Source organism: Prorops nasuta, unplaced genomic scaffold, assembly GCF_024137725.1.
Source record: "Prorops nasuta isolate Cenicafe-Biocafe unplaced genomic scaffold, Cenicafe_Pnas_1.2 PNAS00132, whole genome shotgun sequence".
Classification (NCBI taxonomy): Eukaryota; Metazoa; Arthropoda; class Insecta; order Hymenoptera; family Bethylidae; genus Prorops; species Prorops nasuta.
In genome coordinates this window covers 68,826-89,525 of record NW_027116929.1, presented here as the reverse complement: position 1 = coordinate 89,525, position 20,700 = coordinate 68,826, and the positions used below count along the sequence as shown (strand labels likewise).

General features: G+C 32.8%; 7 protein-coding genes across 9 annotated transcripts; 5 read left to right on the top strand and 2 right to left on the bottom strand.

Moving 5' to 3' along the window:
- Positions 1-3,229: 3,229 nt before the first annotated feature.
- On the top strand, positions 3,230-4,344 carry LOC136785027 (large ribosomal subunit protein eL22-like). Its single transcript, XM_066746017.1, has 4 exons — positions 3,230-3,307; positions 3,575-3,712; positions 3,872-3,993; positions 4,118-4,344. Exons 1-4 carry the CDS (start codon positions 3,299-3,301, stop codon positions 4,263-4,265), a joined length of 417 nt encoding a protein of 138 aa, XP_066602114.1. The 5' UTR covers positions 3,230-3,298; the 3' UTR covers positions 4,266-4,344.
- A 948-nt stretch (positions 4,345-5,292) lies between these two features.
- LOC136785029 (gamma-aminobutyric acid receptor-associated protein) lies at positions 5,293-7,243 on the top strand. Its single transcript, XM_066746018.1, has 3 exons — positions 5,293-5,585; positions 6,091-6,288; positions 6,528-7,243. The coding sequence occupies exons 1-3, from the start codon at positions 5,496-5,498 to the stop codon at positions 6,591-6,593; spliced, it is 354 nt and encodes a 117-aa protein (XP_066602115.1). The 5' UTR covers positions 5,293-5,495; the 3' UTR covers positions 6,594-7,243.
- A 138-nt stretch (positions 7,244-7,381) lies between these two features.
- Positions 7,382-9,811, top strand: LOC136785019 (putative ammonium transporter 3). Of its 2 annotated transcripts, XM_066746004.1 has the most exons (11): positions 7,382-7,587; positions 7,653-7,938; positions 8,053-8,210; positions 8,308-8,419; positions 8,498-8,703; positions 8,790-8,921; positions 8,991-9,086; positions 9,161-9,249; positions 9,315-9,404; positions 9,489-9,576; positions 9,637-9,811. In XM_066746004.1, the coding sequence occupies exons 1-11, from the start codon at positions 7,446-7,448 to the stop codon at positions 9,792-9,794; spliced, it is 1,557 nt and encodes a 518-aa protein (XP_066602101.1). In that variant the 5' UTR covers positions 7,382-7,445; the 3' UTR covers positions 9,795-9,811. The 2 variants fall into 2 exon arrangements, with proteins under 2 accessions (XP_066602101.1, XP_066602100.1); XM_066746003.1 differs by having other exon boundaries at positions 8,790-9,086.
- A 695-nt stretch (positions 9,812-10,506) lies between these two features.
- Positions 10,507-12,467, bottom strand: LOC136785022 (origin recognition complex subunit 4-like). Of its 2 annotated transcripts, none has more exons than XM_066746007.1 (6): positions 12,351-12,467; positions 11,978-12,203; positions 11,579-11,905; positions 11,007-11,504; positions 10,762-10,914; positions 10,507-10,684 (listed from the first exon to the last, which is right to left on the bottom strand). In XM_066746007.1, the coding sequence occupies exons 2-6, from the start codon at positions 12,191-12,193 to the stop codon at positions 10,520-10,522; spliced, it is 1,359 nt and encodes a 452-aa protein (XP_066602104.1). In that variant the 5' UTR covers positions 12,194-12,203; positions 12,351-12,467; the 3' UTR covers positions 10,507-10,519. The 2 variants fall into 2 exon arrangements, with proteins under 2 accessions (XP_066602104.1, XP_066602105.1); XM_066746008.1 differs by lacking the exon at positions 12,351-12,467 and adding an exon at positions 12,268-12,340.
- LOC136785024 (E3 ubiquitin-protein ligase RNF113A-like) lies at positions 12,361-14,665 on the top strand. The gene is made up of 6 exons (XM_066746014.1): positions 12,361-12,581; positions 12,711-12,784; positions 13,673-13,873; positions 13,934-14,150; positions 14,216-14,408; positions 14,471-14,665. Exons 1-6 carry the CDS (start codon positions 12,479-12,481, stop codon positions 14,649-14,651), a joined length of 969 nt encoding a protein of 322 aa, XP_066602111.1. The 5' UTR covers positions 12,361-12,478; the 3' UTR covers positions 14,652-14,665.
- Positions 14,666-14,719: 54 nt separating this feature from the next.
- On the top strand, positions 14,720-16,665 carry LOC136785026 (PRKR-interacting protein 1 homolog). The gene is made up of 3 exons (XM_066746016.1): positions 14,720-15,519; positions 15,612-15,791; positions 16,094-16,665. Exons 1-3 carry the CDS (start codon positions 15,391-15,393, stop codon positions 16,403-16,405), a joined length of 621 nt encoding a protein of 206 aa, XP_066602113.1. The 5' UTR covers positions 14,720-15,390; the 3' UTR covers positions 16,406-16,665.
- On the bottom strand, positions 16,651-20,690 carry LOC136785018 (HEAT repeat-containing protein 6-like). Its single transcript, XM_066746002.1, has 12 exons — positions 20,387-20,690; positions 20,074-20,313; positions 19,769-19,999; positions 18,879-19,695; positions 18,510-18,799; positions 18,099-18,440; positions 17,769-18,016; positions 17,489-17,708; positions 17,343-17,420; positions 17,074-17,280; positions 16,895-17,011; positions 16,651-16,811 (listed from the first exon to the last, which is right to left on the bottom strand). The coding sequence occupies exons 1-12, from the start codon at positions 20,549-20,551 to the stop codon at positions 16,662-16,664; spliced, it is 3,105 nt and encodes a 1,034-aa protein (XP_066602099.1). The 5' UTR covers positions 20,552-20,690; the 3' UTR covers positions 16,651-16,661.
- Between the last annotated feature and the right edge of the window lie 10 nt (positions 20,691-20,700).

The window sequence follows — 20,700 nt, the reverse complement described above, 5'->3', positions numbered from 1 at the left end:
TTCAAAATATACATATGTTGCATTTCGCAACTATTTAATTAAATATATATATTATAGGAGCCTGTAGAGAAGAACATAAACTTATATTGAGGAAACTCAATGAATTACTGGAAATCGCAGGCAATTTATTATCAAATAATTCGGCCTCAAACTCCCAAACTATCAGCTTCAACGAAGTTAATGAACTTTTGCCACTCGCCACGACTGAAGCAGTCACAGAGTTCGAACATAGGCTGAAATCAGACTCAAATTTCTTAAAAATATATGTATGTAATGCATGTTTCCATTGAAGAGTTTAAATTGGGTTTGAGTTATGTTATCTTAATAGAAATAAATGCCCCGGGATTAATAAACGAAACTTAAGATGAAGTTCAAGCTTAAAGCTGCCTTCACATGCGGTGTAAGGTGCGTAAACGTAACTTACGCTAAAACGTATTAACCAATCAAATCATTTTCGCGATAATGCGCAAGCATGTCTGCTGGGTGCTGGCGTAGTACACCGTACATATCTTACACCGCATGTGAAGGCAGCCTAAGACGTGTAAAATCTATATTGTATGTTACACATCTTATAGGTTTCAAGGGTAGCTTGAACTCAAGTTTCGTTTATGAATTGGAATCCACCTCTGAAAGAATTCTATTGCTTGAAGGCATCTCTGACTCGATTTAAACTTCTCAATAGAAATATATACACTTCGATTATAATATATATATCTACAAATATGATTAATATAATATATATACTTTCAGAGAGCAAAAATTCGATCAATAGGGGGCGTGGATCCAGAGAATTTCACGCGAAATATTTTAAAAATTGTGATGACGGATGAAGCAGCCATTCGTTATTCATGGACCGGCCAAAAGAAGACGATAAAATTCTCGTCCTATTTAATAATTAAAACTATTATTGGTATACATTCTTTTCTGAATAATATTTATTATACTACATATACTTAAAGAGGAAGTATAGACGATTGGCTGATCAATTGAAGTGGGTCAATCAAATGCATATTTTATTTAGCAACTGAGACCGCTGAGTGTCAACCGAATGCACTCTATAACTGCTCCGTCTTGTTGATCCTTTGTTACTGCCTCGAACAAAGGTATCATACAAATGGTCCCATCGACTATATATTGGAACACATCTTACGAATGTTGCTAGCGAGAAAGAGATGCGCCATCTAGCTTTGCAATTGGTACTAGCAAATATGACCAACAGTAGTTAAATAGAAGACATTAGAATTTGAACTATCACTGCCTTTTGAAAAGAATAAACACGCAGCCTCCGCGTAAACATTCAATTCGACGTACTTCCTCCTGCTCGTTCTTCTTCGACATATATTTATATTACTCTATAATACATTTAAAATAAAAAATGGATATTTTAGGCATTTGTAGCTCTCACTGTATTCAGTTCGAAAATATGGCCTTGAATTTTTATGGACGTCTTTTCGAATTGAATGCTATACATGTTCGTTTATGAGAGGAACAATTTCTCTATAAAGAATATTAATATTTGTTCCAGAGTGTGTAATGGAAGCCGGAAGCTGCACGGAGTCTGACGTGCAAGAAGTCGTCAAGCAATGGTTGCGGCACGCGGGCGATAGAGTGCGATACGAACTAAAAAAGCGGAATAGAATCGCACAATAATTGTTACCTTTTTATATTAAATTTTTATATTTATTTTTGTTAAATTGTTAAACGGTTAAATATATTATTCGTGTTAATTATATTTATATTGAAAATCAAACTGATCTTGTTAACTGTGTTATTTTATCTTTTAAGGAAATGGATTTTGTTCGTGCAGAAGTACTTCACAACTCTTTTCATCAAAATGCAGTGCATGCAAGTTTACACAATGTTACAATATAAATCTCGTTCTAGCTGGACTTACGGCGGATATAGAGAACATATATGTAACAATTGTGTAAACAAATACCATATATTGCATTTTGATTCAAAGTTTAATAGTGCTCAGTATGAACAAAATCGAAACGTACGTTGTACTAATTTCAAATTTCTCGCGCTAGAAAAAAAAAAATAAATAAAAATCTTGCGCCTGACGTCTTACAGAAGTCTTAAATAAGAAAATAAAGAACGTCTTCAAATAGTCTTATCGCAGACAATTATTCAAGTCTCCAAGACGTCTTATATCTGATCATGTTTCTGAAATAAACATTGACGTCTTACTGAAGTCTTATTGAAGACATAAATTTCAATTTTTTCCATTCTTAATTAGAGCATAAAATGGTCGTCTTACGGACGTCTTTTTTCTGACATCAATCATGCCTTTATAGAGACATCCACAAGACAGAGAGAACCGAGACATAAGAAGTCTTGTGGACGCCGCCTATGCTTCCTTTCGTCCAAACAGAAGACGTCCAATCAGAGACCAAGACGTCATATGGACGACTTTGAGATGTCTGAATGTTGTGTGGGTAGCGATATCTCTCGGTAACTCGATTCAATTACCGAAAGTTGTCGATAACTAGTTACTGAATCCATATAGACGGAAGTTACAGAATCGCTCTTTTCGTTACTGCAAGCGACAAATATCGGTAGTTAGCGATACCGACAATCATCGCTGGGAAGTTACAGAATCCCAGCCCTGGAGATCCGTTTTCTTAACGGGATCCCTCACGCGTGCTTTACCGACAGTACAAGTCAATAAACAATTCGTTTAATAAAAGTCAAATGCGAAGCAAATTGCAAAAACGAGCTTCATTATGATAAGGTGCCAATTCTAACGAGTCAATCGACCTTAAAAAAACTCAAATCGGATGAAGAATAACGCTGTACCACTGTCCCGCGTTCTTGAAGTGGAAATAACCAAAAGTAACCTCTCTTCAAGAACGCGGCACAATGGTACAGCGTTATTTTTCAATTAATTTGAGTGTTTTCAAGTTCATTTGACTCGTTAGGACTGGCACATTGTCCTACAAACGCACGATTGTTCAATTTCCTTCGCATTTGAATTTTATTAAACTAACTGTTTATTGACTTGTACTGTCGGTAAAGCACGCGTGAGGGATCCCGTTAAGAGAAGGGGGTCTCACAATGTATTCGCACCAAAGTATGTACCGGGTGCGTGTCGAACAAACTTAACAAAGTGCTACGCAATCTATTCCGATAGATGACGTTAGGGGTTAGTGGACTTACGAGGGCACGAACGAGGCATAAATGTAATCAATGATGAAATTACAGAGTAGATGATAGATGGAGCTAGGAGAAAGAATGTTCAAGTGGCGCCCCCCATACTTGACTTTTTCTTTTTTATCCGTCTCTAGGATCGGTAAACATGGCAGTGGTGAGTGTAACTTTTGTAAAAAGTAAAATTATCTAATAAACTATCAAGATTTTAAAGAAATGTTTCATGACAAAGAAAGTATATGTCATGACCAATCGAAATGTGTTATATGTGTCGCTTGGTTTTGGACGATTGCAAAGACATAGTTGGATTAGGAATTGATGCTAAAACGGCTCCCTGTTTTCATTACGCGCACGAGCTCGCACCTCTGAATGTCAAGTAATTTTAAAAATTGTTAGTTTTAATTGTTTACAATTATTTTTGCAGATCAACGCAAAAAAGTCCAAGGGACCCGTAAAAAAACAGGCCCTCCGGGGCAAGAGTCAGAAAAAGAAGGTTTCACTTTCTCTCACCATCGACTGCACTCATCCTTCCGATGACAATATTATGGATGTTGCAAATTTCGTAAGTTTTAAATCAATTTGCTAACGAATCGATTAGTTTCACTCATTAAAGAAACATTCGCATAGAAATTAATTCTCTAATTGATTCGCACTAAACCCATAGAAAACCATAACCTTTACTAAGCCTTTAACACGTTTGTCATTTTCGTTTTCGTTTCAGCAAAAATATCTGCAGGAAAGGATTAAGGTCAATGGTAAGACCAACAACCTTGGAAATAATGTGACATTGGAAAGAAGTAAATCAAAAGTCATTGTTAATAGCGATATTGACTTCTCCAAGCGGTGGGTGTCTTCCTTTTATTACAATTTAACAAATTACAATTATATTATTGCTGTCTTCCAGTTATAAATGTCACAACAGAGAAGAATGATATTTGCACTTATTTGGTTAACTCTGTATTTCTAGGTACCTGAAATATTTGACAAAGAAATACTTAAAGAAGAACAAGTTGCGTGATTGGCTACGTGTAGTATCGAAAGACAAAGATACTTACGAGCTTAGGTACTTCCAGATCAATAGCCAGGAAGACGATGACGAAGAGGATGCAGAATAAATGTGTTTATGTGCATTTTTATAAACATGCAATAGCATGTATATATATACTTCTATTAATAAATATTTGAAAACCTCAATTCTGTCTAATCTATTAATTTTGATAAAAACCTAATCATTATTGCTATTATTATTATTTAGTTTGTTTACAATATCTTAATTCATCATATAATTACAAGGTACGACTAAAATCTAAAAGTTATGAATGTAACAGGGTATTTTTTAATGTTTTAAAGATGTTAATTTAAATGAGGCTTCCATTTAATAATTTTTATATGGATCGAGATAAAATTGGAAAACTCGATAAGAAACAATGGTTCTTGGATAGAATTGACGTAAAATTCATGTGTCACCTGACGCGTAGTAATAAAAGCTCATGCAAGTGTGTAACAGAGACGTGCTATGACCCCGCAGGAGCGAATTCGACGAAGGCGTTTAACAATAACTATGTTAAAAAATTTTCAAAGAATTAAGTTAAATGATAAAATGATCTAATTATACTTGGTAATTTCTGCATTTTCAGGAAAATTAGAATAAAATTAAGGTTTAAATTTTCGTTAATCCTTCACAGATGCACACATAAGTACAGTAAAACATTGTAGTTTTGTGAGTTTAAAGTATCTTATAGTAAGGAGGATTAATTGCTAATGGTATATACGATTACGATTGAAAGCAATTTAACAGGCAAAGCAATTTTGTTCGATTGATCTAGAATGATCAATCTAATGCTATTAGTGCTGCTCTCTCTCTTCTTTCTTTCTCTCTCTCTCTCTCTCTCTCTCTGAATATCTGAAACGCCCGATTTGAAATACTGAATCCGCCCTTGAAAATGCAAAACCAGTTGATTGATAATCTTTCTGAAAGTCTGCTAAGGAAAATGACGAAAAGTGCGAAACTAGGTAATTTGTCAAATTAAATAATTTATTAAGATAAGTACAGTGGATTATTATAGTTTTTACAGGAATTAATTATCTATGATTTTCTCAAGAGAAATAGAGGGATTATTTTTCCGCGGCGCAGTAGTAGATTGCGCAGCTGATCTGACGCAAAAGAATTGTTGTGACAGAAGTTGAGCTGGTTGAGCTGTTGAAAAGACAAGGCGAGCGAGAGAGTTTGCAATCATTTCTCCAGTCGAGCAAATTAGGAAAATCGAGTTTTAGAGCCCTTGGCGAACAAAGACGAGTCGCTAGATTAAGAAAATCCATAAGCTCGTGCAATAAGCGCGAGGAAAATGAAGTTTCAGTACAAGGAGGAGCACCCTTTCGAGAAGAGGAAGACGGAGGGTGAGAAAATCAGACGAAAATATCCGGATAGAGTGCCAGTAAGTAAAACTGATAAATCTTCGCATTATCCTCTTCTTCTATAAAGAGTAACATGACTCCATTGTTTTTCACTCGTTTTGCCCAACTTTTCGTTTTTTACTTTTCATTCCAATCTTCATAGTTGATTATGCCTGGAAATTGGAATGAACCAAGGTCGAATTTTTGCGTCGTAGTGCTGCCAAATTTTATTAGAATTCCATTCGGATCCTTACTATAATTTTTCTTTCTTCGGCAGTTGCATGTCCCTTACAGTAGCCTAATCACTTATTATCGATCTTTTTCTTTATATCAACGTTTCTGCATGATAAAGATTGAAATAATATTTAGCTCTGTAACTTTACTTTGTTTTTTTCTTGGATTTTTATATTCATACCTTATACATCATAGGTAGTAAAATTTCATTATACTGTAAATCTTACTTATTTCTATTTAGTATTTTTTTCTTACAAATTTTATGTTGATTTCACTGTCTTTTTTTACTGCATAATTGTTATTCCTTTGTAGGTTATTGTCGAGAAAGCTCCAAAGGCAAAAATCAGTGATTTGGATAAACAAAAATACCTTGTACCTTCAGACTTGACTGTTGGACAATTTTATTTCCTAATTCGCAAGAGGATTCATCTTCGCCCTGAAGATGCTTTGTTCTTCTTTGTCAATAATATCATTCCACCTACAAGCGCGACAATGGGATCTTTGTATTCGGTAAGTTGTCAGAAAAATGATATGTGCTGTTTGATGCCTGCAAAGTCATTTATTTATTCCTGGTCCTTTAAGCTATTTTTAAACATCTTCATCTGTTTGCTTACACTTTGGCCATATTCCATATTATTACTTCCTTACCATACTTATTAATAAATTAAACGAAAGCATTTATGTCAAGTGCATAAAAGTGTTCTAATCAAGTTTTTAAAGTTAACCTAATGTTTAATAATGATTTTCAGGAACATCACGAAGAGGACTTTTTCCTTTACATAGCTTATAGTGACGAAAATGTTTATGGAAACTAAATTCATAGAAATGAATGGAAGCACCACTTTAAAAAGGATAAAAGCGAAAAAATTATGGTCACTAGTGTTAGTCCCTTAAGGTGCATTCGAGAAAAAGAAACATTATTATTCAAGCAGGGAAGGTGAATTTTATCAAAATGCCTCATATGCAATCTAAATGGAAACAATTAACTAAGTTTGCTTCTCTTACAAATTTATTGTAAATGGTTGATACGTTACAATCAAGCTTGCCATAACTTATGGCTTAACCTTATTGGTTTACTGGAATTATCCTGAGGGCAAGCAAAAAAAATTGATTTAACAACAATCGTTTCTGGACTACGCTCTTTACGTTAGAAGCTATCGAGACCTAAGATTCATTGAATAAAAGTTTCTGTATCTATTAATGTATCGTGTAAACTATCATGATTATAACTGCTGAAATTAACGAGTTTATGAATCTAAGCTCATGTATACATTAAAACCAGATTTCTTTATATAAGATAAGGTTTTTTTTTTTTTTTTTTATTTGTTTCTTTAGACTAGAGTTCTTACCATATTCACATGATTTAATGGTTAATATTTAAGGGATGACAAGTTACTGTATACATGACGAGCAGGAAAATTATGTAACGGCTGGACGTGGGCCAATAAAAAAAGATAAAAAGTAATTAAGTTGACATTTCAGTAACCTACTTGATTCTTATTTCATCGATTCCTAAAGCACGTTTATAACCGATCACTCAAAGGAACGAATAAATATTTAATATGTTTTCCTCCAAAGATCATTAATTTTTCATATGTTTACGATACAAGATCTAACGTTAGGGACTGTCTTTTGCAACTGGCACAATTTCTTGTTAGCGATACAGTATGGAGGTAGAAAATGGTGAAAACAATATCACGATTAGCAATGCTACTGATCCTGACGATATTCTTTCTACTCTTAAACTTAATCAAGAGGATAGTAATTGGATCATTACAAATTCTTTTATAATCTTTACTATGCAAACAGGTAAAATAATATAGTAAATGATATTACTTATAATAAATGTGACCTCAATTTTTAATTGAATATAGGTTTTGGAATGCTGGAATCCGGATGCGTATCAGTTAAAAATGAAGTTAACATTATGATGAAGAATGTTGTAGACATTGTATTAGGAGGGCTGACGTATTGGCTGTTCGGATTCGGAATGAGCTTCGGTTTGCATAAGTCTAACAATCCTTTTGTGAGTCTCAGTGGGTATATGGTAGATACAACGGTGGACGATCCGTTGATGGGGCCGATTTGCGCAGCTTTTTTATTTCAATTGAGTTTTGCAACAACGTCTACTACCATTGTTAGTGGTGCAATGGCTGAGAGGTAAAAATGAGAAAATGATTGAACTTGTGTGCACTTTTGATATGATATTATCCCTTTGCATAGAGCAAAGTAAAGAAGTTTAGATTTAAAAGATATTTTTGCTCGCATTTACAGGTGCAATTTTAAGGCTTACTGCCTGTTTTCATTCCTCAACACGATAGTTTACTGCATACCTGCTGGATGGGTCTGGGGAGATCATGGCTTTCTGAAACAAATGGGAGTCGTAGACATCGCTGGTTCAGGAGTCGTGCACCTTATTGGCGGAGTTTCTTGTACATTTAAAAATTTAATTTTATAAGCGTTTACACTGAAATATCCATTCACCGTTATATATTAATTGATTCTCTTCTGTATCGACCATTCTTATAGCTCTGGCCTGTGCTATAATGTTGGGTCCAAGGCTAGGAAGGTATGATAATGGTACGGATCCTCTTCCACTGGGTAGTCCTGTTAATGCTATCTTAGGTCTTTTTGTGCTATGGTAAGAATTAAGCGTAATACGCGGTGCGTATATAGCGTACACACAACATAGAAATGACGGAAGAAATTATTGCACAAGGTGGGGCTGGTTGGCATTTAACAGTGGAAGTACTTATGGAGTAAGCAAAAACAAATGGCAATATGCAGCAAGGGCTGCTGTCTCCACAATGATGGGGAGTATGGGTGGAGGTCTCGTTGGCTTAATGTTTAGTTTATCAGGCTCCAATGGAATTGATATTCTTAGTCAAATAAATGGTATTCTTGGCGCATTGGTATCTGTGACTGGTAAGGATAAAGCTCATTCTGTACCCTGTGCACGAGCGTGCATATACGTGTGTTTCTTCCCTGATCAAGTATTATTCCTTTTAAAGGTGGTTGCTTCTTGTTCAAAGCATGGGAATCAATGGTAGTAGGCATGATAGGTGGTCTTATCACCTGCGCTACTATGCCACTGTTGGATAAAATTCACATTGACGATCCAGTCGGAGCATCAGCGACTCACGGTTTTTCTTTCTTTATCTTCCTCTCAAAAATTAGTCCCAGTGCTTCTTTTAACAAAACCCCATTTCCAGGTGCTAGCGGTATTTGGGGAATTCTCGCAATTGGTTTATTCGCGGACAATGCCGTTCCACTGGGCACTACTAATGGCAAGAGAGGCTTATTTAAAGGTCCGTTACAATTAAACAACGCTCTTTTAAATAGTAATAAAGTACAGTTTCCATCCCTTCAAATATTCCATTAGGTGGTGGCTGGTATTTATTAGGAGTACAATCTTTGTGTGTCTTGTGCCTGTGCAGCTGGAGTTTTTTCACTTCTATTATCTTATTATGGGTAAAAGAAGATAATAATGTTAAATTCTCTATTGAAATTCGATAAAAAACTACATTTTCTCGCAGGTCATAAATAAAATAATTCCGCTCAGAATGGATGCCGCTGAGGAACTACTTGGAGCTGATTTGGTTGAGCATCGAATTCTGCATACTCAGGTCGTTTCGCTTAAATTCATTCAATAGATTTGCTGAATGAAACAATTATTTATACATTTTTTTATCAATGATAATAACTCGTAGGTAGGAGTTCATAGAGCTCTTTCAGCTTTTCCAGACTTTTCGGAAGAGAAAAAGTTAAACAAGGTTCCTCCTGTTGGACTAAATCCCGGTAAGAGCCGAAAATGCATTTTGTAACAAAATTATATAATTTAAACAATTTTTTTTATAGGTCACGAATCATATTTATTAAAAAAACGACGCTTAAAAAAATTGGGCAGTGCAGGAAAGCTGGAAAAATTGGAGACATTAAAGAAGTTAAACGTAATTTCGACGAAAACCGAAGTTATCGTGCCAGAAAATACAATCTCTCGTGTATGGATTGATTGAAAATTATTTTTTTATCCAGATAATATAACTTTATTTCAAATATATAAACGTACTCGATTGTAATAACGTTTATACGAAATATATTAATTTACATACAACTATTTTAAACGCCTTAGCTTTAAAAATAAAAGGAGTTTAAAATACACTTTTCAATTATCATTCTGATTGAATGAAAAGTAGCTTAAAATCCTACCTTTAATTTTTAAAACGGGTTGATTGAAACGTTCCTTTATAATCGACTTCTTTCCCTTTTATAAATAATTAGATAATATGGACAAACATTCGCATTTATCGCGTTACAAACGCTGATACGCTGATCAAACTCACGAATATATACACACGCATACTGATAACACAACAATAACAATGATAATATGTACTGCCCGAACATGCATAGACCTAAGACTAATCTTAAATTATGTATTATAGTGGCAGGACTCTTTTTGAAAATTACGCTAGTATCAGAAAGATAACAATTTTTCGTTGGTTTATATCTCGCGTACTAATCATTGGTGTATAAGTATCTAAAGCTATGAGACATTACAAGGGTTTTCTACTACACCCCTTTACAACCTTTAACTACAAAATGCCGATGATTACGATTAAATAAATAACAATAATTTATAGACTTGGTGAACGAATGATAAATGGCACTAGAGATCTAACTTGGACTACAACCAAATCCTCATTCCCGTCAAACTGTCTTTATTACTTCTTTCCTTAATTTAATTGAAACTGCTCAGAGTCCACTGGCACACGGCAGTTGGAAGTCCTGGATAACTTTTTACGGCATCCATCACTTGCTCTGAAGTCAATAAAAATTTATAACACTGGTACTCCTTTTCTACTTTAGAGCATGTATTCGTGACCGGAACTAAGATTTCCAAATTCTGAAAACCAATTCCGATAATTGTGGTCAATTAGTTTTGTCTACTATTAAAATTATCTTTGGTAATTATTCATTTACCTTTATGTGCTCAAAAGCTTTCATAATTACAGGTCTTTGGACGCTTTGTATAGAGGAATTTTCATTGGCAAATTTAATGTAACGATTGAACACTGACTCAAAATTCAATGGTTCCCCATCATAAATTTCTGTTTCATGCTTCATTGCAATAATCTAAAATAATTATAAATCACGGTTTATACAAAATTTAAGAGCAATATTGCTTTAATAGTTAGCATGATGATAAATTATTAATTTTATTTTACCAGGCATATTTCTAAAACAGATAAACCTTCAAGCATCAAAACTTTATCATCTCTAGAAAACATTTTACTAGCTTCCACAAAATCGTTAACTTCCAGACTTTGATGCTTTTCAGATAGAGTTGAAACAGCAACCGCCAAAAAATTTCGAAAACTTCTTTCGCTAACGGTTGTTTGATACATTCGTTTCAACAAATTAATCATTGTAACATTGTTAACTAAAGTTCTAATACGATCATTCCACGTTTTTGCAAAATTATGATCTACTGTACAATCATCGTACTCCTCTTCTACTTTATTAACATTTTCATCATCTGGTAAGCTCAGCAAATTTTGGAAAAGTTCTAAACGATCATCGAACGCTGTTATTGAGTTATCTGCGGAACTAATGTCTCCAGGAAAAAGAAATATTTGCCTATGTGAAAATCGAGATTTTACTCGTTTTTCTAGTAATTCTATGACATCCAGTCTACATGTTATTCCAATTACGCAAATTGGGGCCTAAAATACAATTGAGAATTGAAAAATTATCATTAATAATACTTTCCATATACCTTCGAATAATTTGTACCCACTTGAGCTGATTGAGCAATGTCAAAAAGATTATAAAGCAACGTCTGATTCTGGTGGGTGCAAAAGAGATCAAATTCATCCAAAATGAAGATCACAGGCTTGGAGTGTTCTTTATCTCCTGATTTTAAACATTCTAAAAGGAACTGCAAGTTTTCTGCAAAACTACCAAATACTTTATCCCCTACTATGTTTTCCAATTGCATTTGTCTTATGGTATCCTTTAAAGCTAAACGGTCATCCGTATGAACTAATCCATGCAAATTAACTATTAAAGCATTATCCTTAAATATCTTCAAAGTAGACAGCTCTTTTAACACGCAATTGATGAGCTATAAAAAACATTATTATAAAACCTAAATGATAAAAATCTGAGATTAGTTATCAGTAAAAACTGTACGAACCGCTGTCTTGCCACAGCCTCTTGGACCAATCAATAGCGCAGAGTTACTTTCTCCCATTTCAACAGTGCTTTTTATCAGCTCAAAAATGTGTGCTCTTTCTTTCACATGATGCCTAAATTTTCCCTCGGAGCACATGATTCTTCTTTTCAAAAACTTTCTTGTCATCAGAATAACATTATCCTCAAAATTAATAACCATGCTCTTCTTTTTACTCATTTCGATTAAACTGTAAAGAGAAAAATCATTTTAGATGCATTGCAGTAGAAAATTATGTTATATACAAACATAACCTGAAAATGACTAAGGTGATTATTAAACACACGGTTCTAAAAATGTATTAAAAGAAAATGTATAACGCTCGTGATTGACTCACTTAAATTGTATTTGTAATTGACGATAATATTTACAGTTTAGATAGCTGAAAATGATAAAAACAAGTATATTTGAATCTAGAGCAACTGACGTTCTTTAGTTGGTATTGCGAGTTGTTGACAAAACAACATGGATGACGTGAAAGAGCCTACAGAGAAGAAAAGTAACAATATTCTGTTTAAAAAATACAAAAATAAAAGCAAAGCAACGAGAAAACGAAAAGAAGAAAATGGTATTTTTAATAATAAGATAGGACATGTTCTGTCCCGTTTAGAAATCCTTATTTTACTTAATTAGCAATAGTTCAAACCTTTAAAAATAGGTTATTATTAATTTACAATATAATAATAATTTTCCATAGAAAGCAGCGAAGATGAAACAAGTGTTGTCAAAAAGGAGAAAAAAATAGAGGATCATAATCCTATGAGACAAAGTGTAAGCCTGTTTTTGTCCATTTTATATGGTATAATACTTTAATTTGCTTCAGTATGTATGAAATAATGTAAAAACTTATTTCTCTGACAAATAGTATCATAGTAAGGATCTAACAATACAGTCTGGAACGGTCAAGTATCTCGAAAGCTATATGCATTTTAAAAATAAATCTGTATTGGATTTTTAAAATGAACTTTAAAGAAGTTAATAGATTATGCACTTGCTTTAACCTTGGGTCAAGTGTTGTAAGCCATATTAATATCATTTCGAGTTTTTAAATGGGAACTACCATTGTCTATTACATATATTCATGTAGCTTATTTCAAGAATCTTCCAGAATACTGAATATACTTAAAATTGGTTATAGCCAAAATAGTTTTTTAATAGGCATGACTACTAATCGCGAATTCGAGTACCTGTACTAGTATGCACTTAGAATATCTCTATCCTCTGCTTCTATGTTAATAATAAAAAGATAGAGATACACTCAGTACATACCAATGCGGGTCTCCAAATTCACAATAGCATTCCCTCAACAATCTATTCAAACGTCAGATAAAATGGTATTTCAACATTGTTTTGGAAAACTCTTAATACAAACTGTGAGAAATTTACGATAAAAATGGAGTTCTCATTTAAATCCTGAAGAAAAACTTCATTAAACCTTCATAACTGGTCAAAGATTATACCCAGCACATCATGAGATAGTTTACCAAAAGCAGTCCTTACAAGTCCATTACATATTTACTTCTAAAATTGTTAGCTTTTAAAACATCCAGCTAAAACTGAACTTTTGTCACACCTTACATTCCAATAATTCGAGTCAATATATTTTATAAATTATATTTATATATGCTTTAGAGCTTGCATAAATATAGTGTTTTACAGACCAGTTTAAGAAAATATACAAGAAACACAAACAATGAGGACAGTAGTGATGATGATGGAGTAACTGTGTCTTATAAAAGCAAAAGAACTCCTATGCCTGCTGGACCCAGCGACCAAGGAGCTACTGCTGTATTGGAAACTGAAACTGAAGTAGACAAAGATGCGCAGGCTATTTTTGAGAAAGCTCAAAAAATTAATGAGGTAAAATATATCTAAATTTACCAATTGTGCCTAATTTTTAATACCACTATATTTTATTAGGAATTAGAAGGCAAAGAGGATGACAAAGTCTACAGGGGATTAAATAACTATGCTCAATACTACAAGAAGAAAGATACAGCAGCAGGAAATGCTTCTAGTGGAATGGTAAGGAAAGGGCCAATTCGTGCACCAGCTAATCTCAGGGCAACAGTTAGATGGGATTATCAGCCAGATATTTGTAAAGATTACAAAGAGACTGGATACTGCGGATTTGGAGGTGTGTCAATCTCATATTTCTCTATATTTTATTTTAATGACAATTTATCTTTGATGTTACTCTAGATAGCTGCAAATTTCTCCACGACAGATCGGATTATAAACTCGGTTGGCAATTAGAAAGAGAAGCTGCCTCGGGCGAGTATAATAATAGTGGAGATGAAGATGACAAAAAGTATGAAATTGACAGCGACGATGATAACTTGCCTTTTAAGTGCTTCATCTGTCGTGGCAGTTTCACGGATCCTATCGTAACAAAGTAAACTAATTAAATTATTTTTACGATAATACGCAAAATGTTATCGCTTATTCTTTTTGCAGATGCAAGCATTATTTCTGCGAAAAATGCGCCCTGGAGCACTACAAAAAGAGTACAAGATGTTATATTTGTAATCAGCAAACCAATGGCGTTTTTAATCCAGCAAAAGAGCTCATAGCTAGATCAAAACAAGAAGGAGAACGCGTGAAATGTGATTCCGGTGATTCCGAGGATTCCGATTGATATTTTCGAATGTTTTATGTTTAATCTTTATTTGAACAATTCAAACCATAATCTTTAATAAAAACAATTTTTTTTTAAAGTAATCAATTAACAACATTTTGACCTGCGGACGAAGTGTACTGTATTTAAATAGAATTTCAATAGATACATTTTAGCTTATAATGAATATATTAGACGTATCACGTAAAATAGAGATTATTTGTATATATATTAGTAAGAGCGGTAATAAGAAGTAAGAGAAAAGCTATAGTAACTCATAATATAGTATATTATAGCTTACAGCTATGTATGTGAGTGGTGAAATGTGCATTGCAAACTTGAACATAGCGTTGTAAAATCGTTTGAAATTGGAATACTGTTTTCTATACATACGACTTTTTTTAATGGTGCCACTGAATGTAGAAAGAAATAAACAATTATTAACAATGATAATAGTGGAATGGGATATGAGAAATGTTCTTTGTCTAACCGTTCAATCAGGTACATTAAAATACGTGAAACCTTCCATAATAACTGCGAGAAAATCGATTTATACAGCGGAATCTGTTTCAAAAATAGTAAAAGAAAAGACGAAAGAAACTTTCTCCTATATGTTTGAAAAACTTGTCTCACGGGTAAATTGATCGAACGCCAGAAATTGCATTGATTCGGTCATTTTTGACAACTTGCTATAAATAAAAGCAAACATAACCTTAAAATTGTGTAGTGGAAATATTTTTTAGAAATTTAGGGTCGAAAAATGATGAAAGTAGAAAAAGTGAAAAAGGATGAAAAGGAGAAAGAGGATAAAGAAGAGGAGAAACCTATCGTGGCTAAAACTGCGGTGGACATTCAAAGGCTTAAACTTATGAAATTAATGAAGAATCCTGTATGTTTCTATTTTAATTATTAATTTCAATTTGAAAGTAGTTTATTCAATATATATATATATATATGTATATATATATATTCTCTTATTAGGAGAAGCCAGTTATTTTACCAGAAAAAGCAAAAAGTAAAGGTACTCCAGCTGTACCAGAATTTGTACGTAATGTTATGGGTAGTAGCGCTGGTGCTGGCAGTGGAGAATTTCATGTATATAGGCATTTACGAAGAAAAGAATATGCAAGGCAAAAATTTATTCAAGAAAAAGGACAGAAGGTAAGATATGAAGTTTTTCAGGGCAATACAGACAAGTGTACATTAGTAGGCTAAGAGCATGAATAAAATTAATTCTTATTAAAATGAAAATACCATGTTTTATGAAGACATTTAAATTTGAGTTGGTTTTATTTGCTGTGATCAAGTCTCCAGTTGCAGGGAAAGGAGTTAAATATATCTGCAGTATTTATTAGCCATCTAATATCATAATCAAAAGCAAATAGTTTAATCACTAATAAAGGAACTTATATATTTGCCTATGTCTTCTTAATGCTAATTTTACATTTTGATTAATTTATCAGGAATTATTGGATGAGCAATATCATCAAAAATTGGAGGAGAATAAAAAGAAAGCGGATGAGAGGACGGCTAAAAAGCGTGCAAAACGTTTAAAAAAGAAACTGAAAAAGAAAATGAAACCTACACAGGAATCTGGTAAAGATAAAACAGATGATAAAACTGATGATGACAGTGACTCTGATAATGAACAATTAATACTTAAAACTAAAGATGAGAATGTAAGGTCTGATGATGAATGTATTGACAAGGGCAAGAACAGTTTTAATAGCTATGCACAAATAGATAATGACGACAGTATAAAGAAAGAAGATTAAAGAGAACAATTACTTATAAAACAATTAAGATTTGTGTGTATATTGTAAAAGACCTTATAAAATATATATATACATGTGTATGTAAATCTGTGTGTGTGTGTATATATATATATATATATATACACACACACATAAGGATAAAAGCTGAAAAGTAAAAAATATAAATCCAATACAAACTGTAACTCAATTTGTTCAAATGAAAAATGAAACGTATAAATAAGTAATAGAAAAAAAAATAAATATATAAATTAATATGTTAATTTTCGAATTGACTAGTTTTTTCAAATAAATTCCCAATAGTATGAGCAATATCTGAAAGCTCAGAAGATATTGCAGTTTTTGAATAATCTTTAAATTTTGCCTGTGCTTTTGCAATATTTCCTGCATTTTCTGGTAGTATTGTTTTCTGTAAATAAACGTTCTTAATAATCGAGAAAATTGTAATGCTTCGTATTTTTTTTTTTTAATAAATTTAACCATAATACAAACCTGAAATTGTTGTATATACCCTGAAATATCAGCAATGTGATCTTCAATTTCTGACCAAAGAGCTTGCAGCTGGGAAGTTTCAGTACAAAGGGCTAAATGAGCCAAAGTTAGGCAAAGCTGAAAATAAATATTCATTTCATTAATCAATTCAGATCATATTATTTAAAATAATTACTTACTTGTTGAGCTAAGGCATCTCTATGGGGATATTCTGTATAATTAGCGACATGTTGAGAGTTCTCTAGTGCCTGTATCACGGATTTCCACAACGGTATGACGTACTTTCCATAGTTATCGCAAACAGACAAAGCCCAGGCTGCATTCGTTCTTACTTTAAAGTTAGGACTATGACAAATCAACGTTGATAAAGCAGGAAATACTTGATCCTTGAAGAAACCGAGAAGAGCCTGAATAATTAAATTCATAGAATGGAATTAATTTTACTTACCCTCCAAGTAGATGGTAAAATATTATCAGGATTTGAGCTCAGAATTAATCCGATAGCTCTACAAGCATTCCATCGAACCTGCAGTATCATTTATTTTTTATAAAAATAAAAATTATGTTAAAGAAAATATATTGTGTTTTAAATACCTTCATATCTCCTCCCATAGCAGCGCAATTAATTAAGACATTTAATCCAACTGAGGTATCTTTTAGCATTTGTCTTTCAGGACATAGATACAAAACGTTCCCAACCACTCTTACTGCATTGCATTTTACATTATCATTATCTTTAGTTGCTTTGATGCCTACTTCATAAAGTTCTGGCAATAAAACATCCAAAGGAATAGGCTCTGATTCTACTATGGACCTACAAAATAAAATTACTGCAAACATTTTTTAATATTTTAGTCTATAGAAAAATATTTACCTCCTTCTGGTTAAACAATTACATAAATTTGCTAATGTCCATATTGCTTTTACTCGCACTGATAAATTTTTATTTTCGGCTGCGGAACAAGCGATATTCGCCAAGTCCATGAGAAAACCAGTGTCCTCTTCAAGACATGGAATTGTCACCAACATTCCCAATGCTCTCAATCCTGCTGATTTTACTGTACTTTCTTTATCACGTGCTGCTCCAAAAAGCACTGTAATAACTAACACAGTTTTTTGTCTCTAAAAGCAATTGATTAAAGTTTTTAATATATATAGAGTCTAGTAAAATAATTATGTTCAATACTCTTATTCAGGTACTAACAGATAGCTGACTAAAAATATTAGCTCCAATACTTCCTAAACAATCACAAGCTGCCTCTCTTAATATTATTTGTGTATCCTGTACTAAGGCAATTAATATGTCGAATGTAAGTTCCCAAAATAACATTGTATAATTATCATCTAAATCTCTGTGAGAAAAAAGTCCTGCAAGAATTTCCAAAACTCTGCAAGCATTTAAAGCTACTTGTGGTTTAGTTTCTTGTGTTGCTGATATTAAAGTATTTGTTATTATTTCCAAATGGTTTAATATTAAATTAGTCGCATTGACTGATAAATTTCCAATAAGTTTTAGGGATTGTAGCCTCACTGGAATATTTGCAGACTAAAATAAAAAGATTAGTCTTAAAAAACGTATATGAAAAGATTATCCTGATTTATTTTAACAGTATACCTGGTTAGAAATATTTTGTAAGCAAATTTGTACTAAAGAGCTCATGCTCTTCTGTGTCATTTGAGTCTCTTCTGAACTTTCCTTTAGACTTTCTTGAAAATCCTCAAAATCGACCTCTTCTATAGTGAAATTCAAAGAAGGTTCGTTTGAGCATGAGCAAGTATTCCAACTCTCAACTTTTGAATCATTTTGATATTGCTTCTCCAGGATACTATAAATTTCTGGTGTACTTGGACTACAAGAAGCTAAAGCTTCGAATAAACACAGCACTGTGACTCTTACTGTAGGATCTAAAGATAATAATTTTCAAAAATACTTGAAAGACAAAATTTCAACACTTGACTTCCATCAAAAAGCTACAATTATTACCTTTATGATGCATGTATAATCTGCTATTTCTGATCAATTTGGTAGCTAAACCTGGCTTTAATCTTGAGTAAGGAGTTCCCTGAATGAGTGCAGTAGCACATTTTAATAAATGAATTAAGACAGCAATATTTTTTTCTGTGCTTAAGGCCAATGACAAAGAAAAATGTAATTCCTTAATCATTAAGCTGACTGTGCCAAAGAATGTGATAAATGAAACATGGTCAGTGTCTTCAGCATGCATTAAAAATGCTGTGGAGCTTGTGAGTAAGTCACTTAAAGTATTCAAAACAATTTGTTTTACTTTCGATGAAGGCTCTTTCAAAATACTTTGTGCTATTACTCTAGCATCCTTCCTGGAGCCAGTTGCTACAATTTGTGGCCAATAACCAAATATATCTCGATTTGACCCATTTTTAATCAATGCCTTTAATAAACAAATTGCTTCTTCTCTTATTTTAACATCTCTGTAAACTGAATTGTTTGATTCAGTATCCGAAGTTTCAGAGCCACTGGAACATTTTGTTATTGAACTAGTTTCCAAAGTTACAATATTTTTTTCACAAGATTTTTTAGCTTGTTTCTTATATTTAAATTTATCATTTTTTGAAATTCTTGTTCTTGGAATTGAGTGAACTTTTTCTGGTAAATTCATTGCTGCTGGTCGGAGGCACTGTGGCATTATAGGGTGATAGCCTTTAATACCATAAAATAAAAATGCTTGCACAATCCCTAATATTTCACCAATCATGTCTGATGTGACAGAAATTAATTTATCAGCAATTATAATATGTAAAATTTTAAGGCATGAATCTGCAATCTATAACATTTATTATAAAGAATGATCTTCTTTTTTTTTAATAATGAATTATTATTGCTAATAATAATGTTACCTTATTGTAGTTCTGTATATCCTTACAGGAATATGGTAATGACAAAAGAGTATTTACAGTGATACTCTTAAAATTGGATATGTAAGTTAGTGACATGTTAGATTTATTATTTTTTTTTACTATAGCTGCTTGAATGCAACCAATGGCATGAAATGTTGAATCTATGCAATGAAATGGAGGTATTAAAAATTTCAGCAATAATCCATCCTCACCAAATAATAATTGCAGACTCTAAAATTTTATAAAAATAACAAAAGTTAATACATACAAACATATTTTGAAAAATAGAAAAAACTCATTCTTACCTCAATATCATTTTCTGCTAGTAATAAATGTTGCAAGAGTAAGAGTATACTAGGTGAAGCTAGTAAATCACAAAACTCTAATATTTCTAGTGCCCAACGTTTACAAGTCACAAATGTTCTGCTCTGACTTTTGATTTCAGCAGACAATAAAGCGATTAGAAATTGACATGTGTTTTTAATTAACGCTGTTTCCATAGGCTGTACAATTCGAACTAAATTAATGGCTAGTAGCATTACAGCCTGCAAAAATGATGATGAATTTAACTGAGCTCAAATTTAGAAACTTCAAACAAAAATTGCCAATTTTTTTTACATCACTGGGAACATCATGAAGCTTGTAATCCAGGTCATTCAAGTCACTTAAATGTGCATTTATTGAATTTTTATCCCATTTTTTTGCATGAGTCAACGACAATAACTTATCTATAAGGCTATGATATTTGGCTGTCCTACCACCACTCGTGGAATTCGACGACATTACAACAAACTTTATTTCTAATCTCTCGTTAATATTTATTTAAATTTTTACAGATAATACTTATACCTAAAGTACAAACCCGGAAAAACATTCCAAAAATTACTAATATTACACTACAAGAAATTATACAATGATAGACGCCATATTTA